Genomic DNA, 12,634 nt, shown 5'->3' with positions numbered 1-12,634 from the left:
TCCCTCCCCTACCCCGCAGCAGCCAGCCCTACCTCCCCACCGCCATCCTCTCCTGTTACCCTGCACTTGAACCTCCCTCTCCACGGGGCAGAGGCTCATCCATTATTCACAGCCAAGGTTCTGTCTGGGGAACATGGAAGAGGGGCCCTGGCTGCAGCCCTGGGCTGCACGTGTTCCTCCTCCTCCTGCTCCTCGTGGTGTGGGGCGGCTGTGTTCATGCTTCCTGCCCTTGCACAGGTTCTCACTAGTACCTCTGGTGCCACCTGTTGTTCCTTGCCCCCTACCACACGACCTGCATGTGGACCAGAGGCAGTCAAAGTGCTCCCTCTGTTGTGAGCATCAGGGAGGGAGTGGGAGCTTCGTGTCTGAGTCTGTGATTCCTCCCTGAGCAGTGCCCACCCAGCACAGATGGTGGCTGCAGCCCGCAGGAAGAGGTTGGCTTTGCTAGCCTGAGGCTCAGCAAGACACCCAAGAGGCTCAGGCTCAGGCCCAAGGACAGCCAGCCGCCTTGGGGGACAAGGCAGATGGAGCAGAACAGGGATTTCCAAGGTTACGGCCAGCAAGCTCTAGGGAGAGCTGTGCCCTGAGGGAGACCCTGGGGGTGCAAATGGTTAGGTACTCAACTGCTAGCCAAAAGGTTTGAATCCACCCAGAAGTACCTCAGAAGAAAGGCCTGGCAATCTGCTTCTGAAAAATCAGCCATTGGAATCCCTATGGAGGACAGTTCTACACTGACACATGTGGGGTCACCATGGCAACTGGTTTGGTGTGTCCATCCTCACAGTCCCTACTCCCCTGGCCCCAGGCTGTGTGGGGATTAGGCTGCAAGGGTGGGTGCAGGATCCAGGGAGGAGGCTGTGGCCCAGGCACCATCTGACAAGGGTGGCAGTGGTGAGGAGCAGCTGGATTCGGTGTACAAACCACTATGGTAGTGACAGCTGTGTTGGCGATCAGGGCTCTGCCGCAAAGCTACAGGGCCCTGTGAAAGCTCCTCAAAATGGCGTTGCCCTCTGGTGGGGCAGTCCCAAGCCAGGTTAGGCCTCTCCTCTGTCCTTTATCCTGCAGGACCCAGGACACAGGAAACAAGGCCTTTGAGGCCCCCAGGCTGGAGGACGCAACAGACATCGTGTGTGGCCTCATCATGGAGCTCTCCAATCTCAAGTGAGGGCTGGTCTCAGGCACGTGGGGGCCTTGGGGACCCGGGGACAGCCCATGGGAGGGGGGGAGGGAGCAGTGAGAGACAGGAACCACTGGGGGCACCAAGGGGCCTCCAGGAAGCTTCTGCTTCATTCTTCTCTTGCTACACCTCTGTACTGTTGGCCCATCTGTTGCCAAAACGTGAAGGTCCTAAGAGTGGTGTGGATGGTCACACCGTGTTCTCTAACAAGCTGATTCTGGGTATGCATGTGAGTCTGCACACGAGTGAGTGTGAGTATGTGCCCGTGTGAGTGTGCCTGTGTCAGCATGTGCACGTGTTTGTGTATGAGTGTGACAGTGTGTGCATCCTAAAGTGGGGACCTGTGCGTGAGTACACCTGTGTGACTGTGCACATGAATGTGTGTGTGCCTGAGTGCCTTGTATGTGTGTGCGCCTGTGCATCGGTGTCTGCCATCATGTGTGAGCGTGCATGTGAGTGCGTGTGTGCCTACGTGAGAGCCTGTGTGCAAGGGTGAGTGTGTGGGCCCTACTGAGGCGCGCAGTGGCGACGCATACCTCCCAGCTCGCGTACCTGTTTCCCCCCAGCCGGCTGATCATGAGCACCCACCGGGACCTGGAAGCCTTCAAGCGTCTCAGCTACCGGAAGGGGAAGCCAGCAGGAAAGGCCCCTGTGCCCTATGCCTCCAAGGGGGCTGGGAATCTCCCTCGTTAGGGAAGCAGCCCTGGAGGGACTTGTAGGGCTGCTCCAGTGTGTGTGTGCATGACCCTGTGTGTGTGTGTGTGCACGGGCATGTGTGTTTCCTTTGCAGATATACAAACACTGGCCCTAAGAAGTTCCCTGACCCTGCTAAACAACTGGCAACAGTCTCTTGATTGACCTGGGAAAGCTCTACGGGTGGGGAGAGCGGCCAGGTGTGTTGTTTCCCTCCCGTGTCTAAGCCCCCAGCCCCTTTCCTGGAACAGAGGAGGCCAAGAGCGCCACTCGGGGGTGGGGAGGGCACCTGCCTGCAGGCAGCCCAGCCGTCTAGTCTGAGCCGGGACCCAGGAGCCACCCAGATGTTTATCTTGATTTGCAAATTTTACCTCAGTAGCTGAGGTTATGCAAGGTTCAGAATTTGTTTCTTACCCCGCCCCCCCACCAGGAGAAAAGGGCTCCCTTTGTTGGTTGTATCTTTACCTTTCTCCCAATTTCCATTTTTTTTTTTCTGGGATGGCCTTTAATAAATGATTCCCTAACTAGTCCCTGCAACTGCTGTTTGGTTCAAAGCATCCTCCTTAGCCTCCTAGGTGAGGACAGGCCCCCCCTCCTTATGATTTATTTTGCATCCTTCCTGGGGTGCAGGTCAGGGGTCCCCACAAGTTATGGCATGTTTGATGCTCCTCTGAGGGTCTGTGTGTGTACATACTCGGGCACACTCACACAAACGTCTGTGGAGAAGCGGTAGCTGGTGCTCTGACTGGGGAGTTTGAGCCCAGTGCTCAGATCCCTGCCCTCAATGGACAAGCTGCCTCCAGCCCCAAGCTGGAAGGAAACCATTCTGGCAGACAGCTCCTGCCAGTTCCAGGTGGGCGCCACACACCCCCATCCTACAAGCAGCCTTACCATAGCCCCCAGGGCTCAGGTGCTGCCACTTTACAGAAACGCTACTTCCATTAAATCAGCCAGGCCAACTCCTCCGCTTCTTGCACTGGGGAGACCCAGTGCAGGAGGAGAACAAGGTGAACGGGCCAGGGTCTCCTGCCATATCGCCCGAAAAACGCACTGAGCGCCCTCCTCAGCCCCTCCAGGACACATTCAGAGACCCTGGGGCCGAGAGGAGCCCTCTACTCTTTCCTTTCCCCTCTCTCCCCTCCACACCTGGGCTGCAGGCTGAGAGCTCCCTCCCACCCCAGCTCACCCAGCCCTCCTCCTGGGTTGGAAAAGCCAAGGGTGGGCGGGGGGGGGTGGGGCAGGGATTGGGCCGTGAGTGGAGCCTGGCCCCAGTGCCAGCCCTCAGTTTGGGGGAAGAAGGTGGAGGGACCACAGCCAACCAGCTTCCTTTAGCACAGCCCCCACAGGGTCAGGGAGAGTGAGACAGAGATGTTGAGGAGGCAGGTAGGGGTGTGGGGGTTCCCCCAGGTGCATCCACCTTATAGAGAACCAAACTGGAACCCACACTTCCTGTGATGCCCCCCTCCATTCCTGCCCAAGCAGATCCCCCAAACAACTACCACAGTGCCCTTGGCCCAAGGCTCTGGCTGGCCCAAACCCCCAGGACATAGTCCTGCCCATCAATTTGTCCTTCCCATGTTCTGAGCTCCTGGCGGGTATCTGCATCACCCCTTGTCCTTGGGGCGCCCATGGTAACATTCATGTAAAAAAGATGGGGGTTCAAGTTCCCCCCTCATATCAGCCCCCGCCTCTGTGTGGGGATCCTGCCCATCTCTGGGAGTTTGAGAACACCTGCTGTTGCAAAAACGCCCCATTGCTGACACATGGTCACTGAGGATGTTCTCAGAAGTTCAGGCCAGGCCACCTCTCGGAACCCCACAACTGCCTTGGGACGCCCACTCCTGTCTCAGAACAGCAGCTCACAGGCACAAATCCAACAGGTATTAATCAGGACAGCAGTCAGGGAGAGTGGAGGTCAGTAACACACAGGGCTGATGCAGCCGGGAGACAAGAGGGACCCCCAGCCCAGGGCTCAGGATCTCCAGGCAAGACGGCCTCATCTGACACTGCTGCGTTCATAAGGCGTTTATTGCGTGCTGACTCCGTATGCGCGTGAACAGGACAGGCTGGGGTTGAACGGCTGGCAGTTTGGTGGGGAGGGTGGGGGGGTACCTGAGAACCTCTCTCCTGCCCCATATGAGCTATTTCAACTATGCCCCTGGGCCTTGCTCCCTGCCAGCCCCGGTGGCCTCAAGCCCAGGCCTGGGGGCCGGTCCTTGCAGGGTGTCTTTCCCTGAAACCCAGCCTCCACCAAGCTTGGGTCTTAGTCCCCTGGTGAAGGCAGGATTCCCGGGGCCCTGTCCTCCCACTGCTGGCCTCCTAGGCAGAACTGGAGGGACTACAGGATGAAGGCGAGGGTCCTGAAGACTTCCCAGCACCTTTGGAACCTGCATTTTAAAAGGGAGGAGGGGAGGGAAAAAAACACAATATAAAAAAATATATAGGAAATGATTAAACACGCCCCAAGTCCTAGCTGAACCTTCAGCGCTGCCCGGGCTCTGTCGCCACCTGGGGGCTGCTCCTGGGAATAGCAATTCTAGGACATGCCTGAACCAGGGCTGGCCCCAGTGGGACCTGGAGCCTAGACGAATGACACCACCTTCTCACCTCTGCAGGGCTCTGCTGACCCCGATTTGTTATTAACCCCCAAGTAAGTTACCAGGGAGGCCTCAGGCGGCCTTTTTGAGTCAATATCCTGGCGAGGGCTCCTCCAGCCCTCCCTGCCTTAAAAGGAGGGGAGTTTTTCAGTTCCTTTGAATTTAGGGGAAAAAGGCGAGTTCCAAGGCCATCATCTCTGTGTTCCCTGTACTTCCAGCATCTCTGAGACGAACCTCATCAAACCTCACAGGGAACAGTATCTGTTCCTGCAGGGGCCCCAGAAAAGCATCTTTCATCCAGGTCACAATACTCACTGAGCAGCTTTGGAGACAAAGAGGGGCCAGGCCCACCTGGCCAACACCTTAAGGTGCTCAGTCTGATGGGGGAGGCAGGACCCCCCCCCATGGGGCCCTCTAGTGGCAGACTTCCCCTACGGCAATTAAAGGTGCTAAGTTGGTTTTCTCTTTTAAAATCCCGGAAGATCTTTTGTGCCAGTAATAATTGTTGCGATTTTAAGCCAGCGGCTCCTCAAAGCCTGGCCCTCAGGGCCCCCCCAGCCCTGCAGAATCAGAATCTGCATTTAAACAGGATGCCAGATGAAGTCTAAGGAGAGCCTGGGGAGGGGAGTTCCCAGCCCCCACTGCCCTCGTGAGCAATCCACACACCCCAGACTCAAAACCCCCTTCTCCATCCAACCTGCTGCTCCCCCAAGGCTCAGGCCTTCTGCCTTGGTACAGTCCCAACACTCTACCTGGGAGACCAGATCTGCCTCCACCCTACCAGTGCTCTCAAACCCTTCTTATGGTACAGCTGCCCATCCGGTAGCCACTGTCTTTGCTCTGACACAAATCTGTCTGACCTTGCCTTTTCCATGGCTCCCCAGTGCCCAAGTCCAAACTCTTGAAGGGGACCTGCAAGGCCCTGTAAGCCCCTAGCTTGCCCCAAAATCTGACACCCCCCTATACGCACACACACACCCTTCCTCCCCTAGACACGCTGAGCCTCAGATTGCCTGAACAGACCCTGTTCTGGAGTTGAAAGCCCTGCACACCCACCCTGGAGCCTGGGTCCCACTTCCCTGCCCCCCACCTAACCAAGTGAGGCCTCCAGAAGTCACTTCCTCCACAAAGCCCTGGTCTGGGCCCCCCAATTCAACACCTCTCACCCAGCATTTTAACTGCTGCTCTCCCACTGCTGGCCCGGCCCAGCAAACTATTTGGTAAGTGAGTGGATATGAGGAAGCCAGGCTCAGAGCTTCCCCATGCCACACAGTTCTAAGTGCCCCCCAGGACTGGAGCCCTGGCAGTAACTACATTTATCCCACAGTTACACTCCTGCCAGATCACCGCGCCTGGAAAAGGATAGCATTATCTTCCACAGGTCCAGAGAGGGAGAGTGACTGGCCCAATGACACACAGCAAAACTGGCCCCAGCTTCTCCATGACAAGCACCACCTCTAGAAGGCTATCCTAAACTCTACATGGATCCCTGCCCCTCCCTCAGCCCTCCAGAGTGGGCACTGGGTTAATCCCACTTCACAGAGGCCCAGAGGGGTACAGTCCCATGCTCAATGTAGTCTGGCTCCAGGCCCCCTCCACAGCACCCCTAACCCCAGCCACCTGTTCCTCCTCCTCGTCGATGCCCTGGGTCCTGTGTCCTCGGTTTGTCAGGCCGGGTGAGCCTCTTGCCAGCCGAGTTGCGAGTGGTATAGCTGTAGACTGAGGTGTAGCCCTGGCCAGTGAGCGGGCAGAAGCGGCGGGTGTGGGCACGCTCGCGAGTGGCGCCACACTGCGGGCACACGTAGTCTCGCAGGATGGGACATAGCACCCGGCCCGCCTCGTCCTTGAGCACGTGGGACTGGTAGATGGCCCGGGACTCGCCGTTGTGTTTGCAGAAGGAGCACAGGCGTTCAGGGGCCAGGGAGGGTTCCATGCTGGGCCTCTGATCCCCTGGACCTGGCGCTGGCGCTGGCGCTGGCTCTGGCTGGGGGTCCAGCCTGCTCTCAGGCTCCTCTTCCCCACGCACAGCCCCCACCAGGCGTGCCAAACCCAGGTAATCTGTCCACAGATTGAAGGTCCCCATGGCTTGGGGGGGACAGGCAGAGAGAGAAGCAAACTTGCCTGCCAAAGCTCAGCCCCTCACTCCCTGCCCCTCCCTGGAGCCTGGGAGTCTGTGGGCTGTCTGTTCCCTCCTCTTACCTCCAAGGGGTGCGAAGGGGGAGGAGCAGACTGAGGGAGGCTCCTTAGTGTCGCAGGGGGGCTTGTTGACGCCCCCATCAATGCACCTGCCAAGGGGAGGTACTGGTCTCCTGGGTAGGCTGGGGCGACAAGGCTGCAGGGGAGCAGCCAATCTGGGCCCACACCCTCAGAGGGCACTGAGGCCAGCCAGGGGCAATGGGGGTTTGGGGGCAGGGCCAGGTGCCCCTGGGCTCCTGAGAGGGTTGCTAATGTTTAGCAGCCTCTGGAAGGGGGGTGGCCTCTGGCTCCTGGGTTGTGGGGGTGTTCCTACCCTAGGGCGGGGTGTGTCTGTGTGTGAAACAAAACCCTGCAGGGGGGTGGGGGAGCAGAGGCTGGGCATCCCTGGGAGTACATCACAGGACAGGCTATTGGGGGACCCTCAGCACTAGCCGTCTCCTTGGTCCTCCCCACTCAAAGGAGACCCCATCTTAGCCTGGGGAGGGTGGAGTGTGGCCAGGAGTCACCCAGGTGGACAGAGACTTCCAGGCAGAGGGACCAGCTCATGTAAGGGTGTGCAGAGGGCAAGAGGGAGTCCAAGAGTGCCAGGAGGGTTAGAACGCCATCCCAGGACCTGGAAACGCCACGACCCCTTCCTCCCTCCTCCTTTCCCTGTTCATTCATTCAGGAAATCTTCATTGACCCCTCCTGAGAACAGAGCTTGCTGCCCTCTTTAGAAAGGTTTCTGGTCACCTCCCTCCACCCAGCTTTGCCCCCACCCACCCTCCAGGATTTAGTCCTCAAATCCAGTCCACGTCCGTAAAGATCCCTGACACCAGCCCTCCACAAGAGGTAAGAGGCTGGGGGTCAGGGCAAGGGATGGGCTGAGAGATCTGAGGGAGCCCAGGGGCCTTGTCCCCCTCCCATCCCCCAGGCCGTGTCTGGCCCAGCCACAGTGACATTCATCCCCCGGTGGGTCTGGCCTCCATCTTCACAACCCACCGACAACAATGAATGTTGATTGTGACCTTCGCTGTGGCCTAGGGGAGGGGTATGCTTTCATTAGGGCTCCACAGTCCCAGCCGGCTTCCCTGTCATCAGCACCTCCGCCCCCAGATCTCAGGTGTGGTTGCAACAGGCAGATGGCAGTTCCAGGCCTCGGGGTCCACTCAACGGTCGATGGTTTGCCTGTGCTGCCCAAACTCACCGACAGGTTGAATGTTCCCCCAAACCCTTGGTGGATTCTCCAGAGACCAAGTGGTGGAGGGGTGGTGGAGAGGGAACCCGGCAAGGTAGGGGGAACAGAGGAGAAAGAGTAAGGGATTCACATATTGTCATTAAGTCAGCAAACAGTTACTAGGTACACACTGTCTGTCCCAAGCCAGAGAAGAACATGGGGCAAACAGCAATACAAAAACAAAACCCACTGCCCTCGGGCTGACTCCCACTCATAGCGACCCTATAGGACAGAGGACAGCTGCCCCAGACGGTTTCCAAGGCTGTGATCTTCACTGAAGCAGACTGCCACATCTTTCTCTCGCCAAGCCAAGCGGCTGGTGGGTTCACTCCGCCAACCAGTCCAGCCGAGCGCTTAACCACTGCAGCACCAGGGCTCCTAAAAGTATTAACAACAGTAAATATTTATGTAGCCCTTGTCCATAAATGCAGCAGTGCCTGATGGTAACTTCTGGAATCCTCCAAATGGCCCAGGAAGGGAAGAGTGAGACCAAAAGGCACAGCTAGTGAGAGGCAGGGAAGGCATTCCAGGGGCCCAGATGTCTGCCCCAAAAGTGTCTAGCCACAGGGCCCCCTCCCTTGGGGCTTCCACCCAGAAGGCTATAAACAAGTCATTTTAATACAATGTAACACCTTCAGCTAACTGTGTTCCCACCACTATTGTTTATGAATCATAACAAGGGGGTGTCAGCATGAGGCCACAGCCAGACCCTGCCCTCGGGGCCCACAGCCCCATTTTACCTGGGAGAAGCGCCAGGAGAGAGAAGGAGGGAAGTCACCCTCCATCCTGCAGGGAGTGGGGGTCTCTCGGGGTGCACTCATTTGAACTCCGGCTCTTCTGGGGCCACCGACCGAGAGCTTAGCCACGGGAGTGCTGCCCTCAGGATGTGGGGGTGCAAAACCGTACCCCAAGGCCTTGAAACAGGCTGACTAACCCCTCCTCAGGCCCTGACTGCAAGATGCCGCTCCCCCTTTTCTCATGAGCACAAAAGCCCCCAGTCCCTTCCTCCAGCAGCTGGGCAGAGTTGAACACCCTCCTCCCTGGGGTCCCCCCACGCCCAGGCTCAGGCCTGCAGGTATACCCCACCCCCAGCCAAGCAGCAACCAGGGAGAAAAAAGGGTGGCCACCCTTAACCTGGGCCTGGGGACGCCCCAGGATGGCCTAGAAAGGGACATCTGGACATCCTAATGTCTGGGTCCCTCCCTGGCAGAATTCCAAGGTAGATCAGGAACCCCAAGTATGTTGGGTTTGGGTGACCCCCAGAATGTCAGTTGGTGGAGGCTGCAGTCCCCCCAGGCCTTGCCCACAAGACCTCCCATGCAGAACCTGCCACTCTGCAGCCTCCAGCCAAGGCCCATTCCAAGGCCTACCCCTTAAGGCTGACCTACATATTACTTGCCCCTAGAGCCCTATACCTAAAGCCTGTCCATCTAGAGTCCCGTGGGCCTGGCCCCCTAAACTAGTTTTCCAGGAGCCCAGCCCCTCTTAGGCTGGCTCTGATCCCCGCCCTCAGAACCCACCCCTTAAGGCTCCTCACCTATTGTCTACTGGGAGGGGAGCCCTGCCTCCTTAGAGCCCTCCCCTGAAGCCCACCCACCCAGACACCCAAGTAGGCCAAGTTCCTAGGGATCCCCAAGCCGGCTTCCATGGAATCCAGCCCCCTCCCACAGGCCCACCCCCACCCAGTCTCATCCCCACCTCCTGTTCAGAGTTCAGGGTGGAGCACTTTCTCCTGCATCCATCCGCCCCAGCCAGTAGGCCCCCATTTGGGTGCAGGGTTGGTGGTGGCCCGGAGTTGTGCCCCTTCACCCCGCACAAGTATCCAGGCCCTTGGCTTAAGGACTCTCTCCTCTGAGGGGTGACAAGGGGAGTGAGATGCTGAGGGAGCCACAGGGTCTCCTGCTTTGAAGATTGGGTGCTAAGGAGGTGAATGCTTAGAGTTGGGGGTTAGTGGTATTACCACTGCCGTCGAGTCGATTACGAGTGGTATTAAACCCACTGTCGGGAGACCCATTTTACCAGTGGGGATGCTGAGGCTCTGAGAGCTAGGACCAGAGGGGGCGCAGAGGGTGTTCCTGAAGCTATAATGGTGGGTCATTAGGCCTGCAGCCCCATGGGGGAAGGGAGACTCCCAAGACACCTTCTGTCTTGCTTCCCTCTGAGGGCTTTGACCTTGACCTGCCAAGAAGGGGAGCCCTGTAAGGGTCTCCCCAAGGCTGGGAAAGACCCTCCTGAGGGGTGTCTCACCCTGGCGTCGGGAAGGCAGCAGCAGGGCAAGAGGCTGCGGCTGCAAGTCAAGGGGGTGGGAGGGGCCTCAGCCCCCATCTGGCCCGCAGGTGGGGTGGGGCCGTCTGGCCCTGCGGGGTCGGCCTGTCTCCCTTTGTCTGCTGGTGGTTGGTCGCAGTTGCTTTCCCGCCCTCTGCGTCTGTCTGGGTCCGCCTGTCTCTTTGTCAGCCTGGGGTCGCCTGTCTGAGGCTGATTCCGTGTGTGTGTCTGGCTGTCGGTGCGCCCCTGTGTGTGGCTGGCCCTTTACACCCATCTTCCTCTTGGGGTTGGAGCAGGTCCTGTGGGTGTCAGCCACTACCCCCCCTTCTTCTGACTGACTGGGCTAACTGTCCCTCCTGCCAAGAGTCCCTGAGGACAACTAGGGTTGCCTGGACGTCCTATTGCGGCTCTGACCATCTGGGCATGAGCCTGATCTACCCTTGAAGCCCAGTGGGATAGGGGGTGTGGGGGGCGGGAGGAGCTGTCTCCTCCCTCCCCGCCCCCACCCTGTGCAGGCCATTGTGGCCCTCCTGCTTCTTCCTCCTCCTTAGCCCCTGGGACTCCCACCCCCAGCTAGGAGGGTCTGTCTGGGGCAGAGGATGGGTCTGAGTAGGGTGAGGGGAAGCCCTCCAGAAGCCACGCTGACCCAGGAGCCCTGCCCCCTTCCTGGGGTCCTGGAAGGCAGGACAGCTGTGGGGTCTGGGGGTCAGGGTCGAAGGTGAGAGGTCCCAGCAGAGCCAGATGGGCAGGCAATGGATGGAGGCAGCTCTGCGTAGTAGCTGTCAAGTTGAAGAACAAGGGGTGGGGGAGGTGCCAGGCCAGAAGCAGGAGGTGACGTCTGGAGGCCTATGTGTCCGTGTGTGTATGTGTGTGTGTGTGTGTGTGTACACATGCGTGCGTGGGTATTTCCCTCTGTGTGTCCCTTTGTGTGTGTGTGTGTGCGTGCTTCCCTCCCTGTGTCCTTGTGTGTGTGCTTCCCTCTGTGTGTGTGTCTGTGTGTATACATGTGCGCTAGTACTTCCCTGTGTGTCCCTTTGTGTGTGTGTGTGTGAGTGCTTCCGTCTCCCCGTGTGTGTGTGTGTATGTGTATGCACTTCCTTTTGTGTGTGTCCCTGTGTGTCTCTGTGTATGTCCTGGGGTGTGTGTCCTTCTGTGTGTGTCCCTGTGTGTCTCTGTATGTCCTGAGGTATATGTCCCTGTGTGTCCGTCTGTCTCTGTGTATGTCCCTATATGAGTGTCTCTGTGTGTCCCTCTGGGTATGTGTGTCCCTGTCCCTGTGTGTCCATCTGTCTCTGTGTATGTCCCTATATGAGTGTCTCTGTGTGTCCCTCTGGGTATGTGTGTCCCTGTCCCTGTGTCTATATCTGTGTCTCTGTCTCTGTGTTCCTCTTCGTCTCTGGGTGTGTGTCCCCGTCCCTGTCCCTGTGTGTATATCTGTGTCCCTGTTTGTCTCTGTCCCTGTGTATGCTTCTTTGTCTCTTAGTGTCCCTCAGTGTATTGCTATATTTTGCTCTGTGTCTCTAGGTATGTCCCTGTGTGTATGTTTCCCTGTGTGTGTGTCTGTGTCCCCATCTGTATGTCCCAGGGTGTGCGTCCGTGTGTGCATACTTCTGTGTATGTCTCTGGGTGTGTTCCTGTCCCTGTGTGTGACCCTGTGTGTGTCCCTATATGTCCCTCTGTGTCTCTGTGTATGTCCTTGTGTGTCTGTGTATGTGCATGGGCCAGCAGGGAGACTGGTTGGTCAGACAAAGAGCCCATTATGGGGTTGCAGTGACAGAGTGAGCCCTGTGGCGGTCCCCAGGTGGGGGGCTCGTTGATGGCCTGGGCTGTCTAGACTAGGGGGCAGGGGCTCCTGGTTTTGATGACACCTGCGTGGCCTCTCAGGTTCCTGCCCTGCCTTCCCCATGACGTCTCCCCAGCTTCCTTTCCAGCTGCTAGAGCCTTTCACGCCAGGGTCCTCAGACAAGGGGCTCGTCTGTCTTGCCCAGATGGGGCGGTGGGTGGGCCAGGAGCCGGAGCTTCCTTCCCATGTCCCACCGGATGTGCGACCTGAGCTGGGGGGGAGGCTAGGAGGCCCCACTTCTCTGTGGTTGGGGTTGAGGGCTCTGGAGGAGAAATCCAGACCCTTCCACTGAGGCTCACGGTACAGGGCAACCCTGGGTCGGGTCTGGTGGACTCTGTGTGAAGGGGCAGGGGCTGTCTGTGAGCCTGGGACTGGGGGGCTCAGTGGGCTTCAGGTCAGGGCTATTCTGGGGGGGTTGTGTTGGAGGTCCATGGGCATCTGTGTGTCCTGGTGGGTAAGTGGGTGTGCACTGTGTGTGTCAGGACCCCCATGGGCCTCTGATTGTGTGATGGTGGACGTGCTTTAGGCAATTGTAGGGAATTGCAGGTCAACGTAGGAGGCCTGGTGCCTTAGTGGTTAAAAGCTCAGCTGCTAACCAAAAGGTTTGCAGTTTGAATCTACCAGCTGCTCCTTGGATGGAAACCCTA

At 58.2% G+C, this 12,634-nt stretch overlaps 2 protein-coding genes across 2 annotated transcripts in view; one reads left to right on the top strand and one right to left on the bottom strand.

Annotated features, from left to right (window-relative positions):
- BRME1 (break repair meiotic recombinase recruitment factor 1) overlaps window positions 1–1,896 on the top strand; it is a 28,859-nt gene extending 26,963 nt beyond the window's left edge. Inside the window, 3 exon segments of the mRNA XM_049875457.1 lie at window positions 1,066–1,161; window positions 1,744–1,867; window positions 1,870–1,896. Of these exon segments, the coding sequence (XP_049731414.1) occupies window positions 1,066–1,161; window positions 1,744–1,867; window positions 1,870–1,896 (247 nt within the window).
- Window positions 1,897–4,189: 2,293 nt separating this feature from the next.
- NANOS3 (nanos C2HC-type zinc finger 3) lies at window positions 4,190–6,550 on the bottom strand. The gene is made up of 2 exons (XM_049875455.1): window positions 6,079–6,550; window positions 4,190–4,257 (listed from the first exon to the last, which is right to left on the bottom strand). Exons 1-2 carry the CDS (start codon window positions 6,548–6,550, stop codon window positions 4,190–4,192), a joined length of 540 nt encoding a protein of 179 aa, XP_049731412.1.
- Window positions 6,551–12,634: the final 6,084 nt, after the last annotated feature.

Source organism: Elephas maximus, chromosome 3, assembly GCF_024166365.1.
Source record: "Elephas maximus indicus isolate mEleMax1 chromosome 3, mEleMax1 primary haplotype, whole genome shotgun sequence".
Taxonomy (NCBI): domain Eukaryota; kingdom Metazoa; phylum Chordata; class Mammalia; order Proboscidea; family Elephantidae; genus Elephas; species Elephas maximus.
This window is presented reverse-complemented; position numbering and strand designations above follow the sequence as displayed.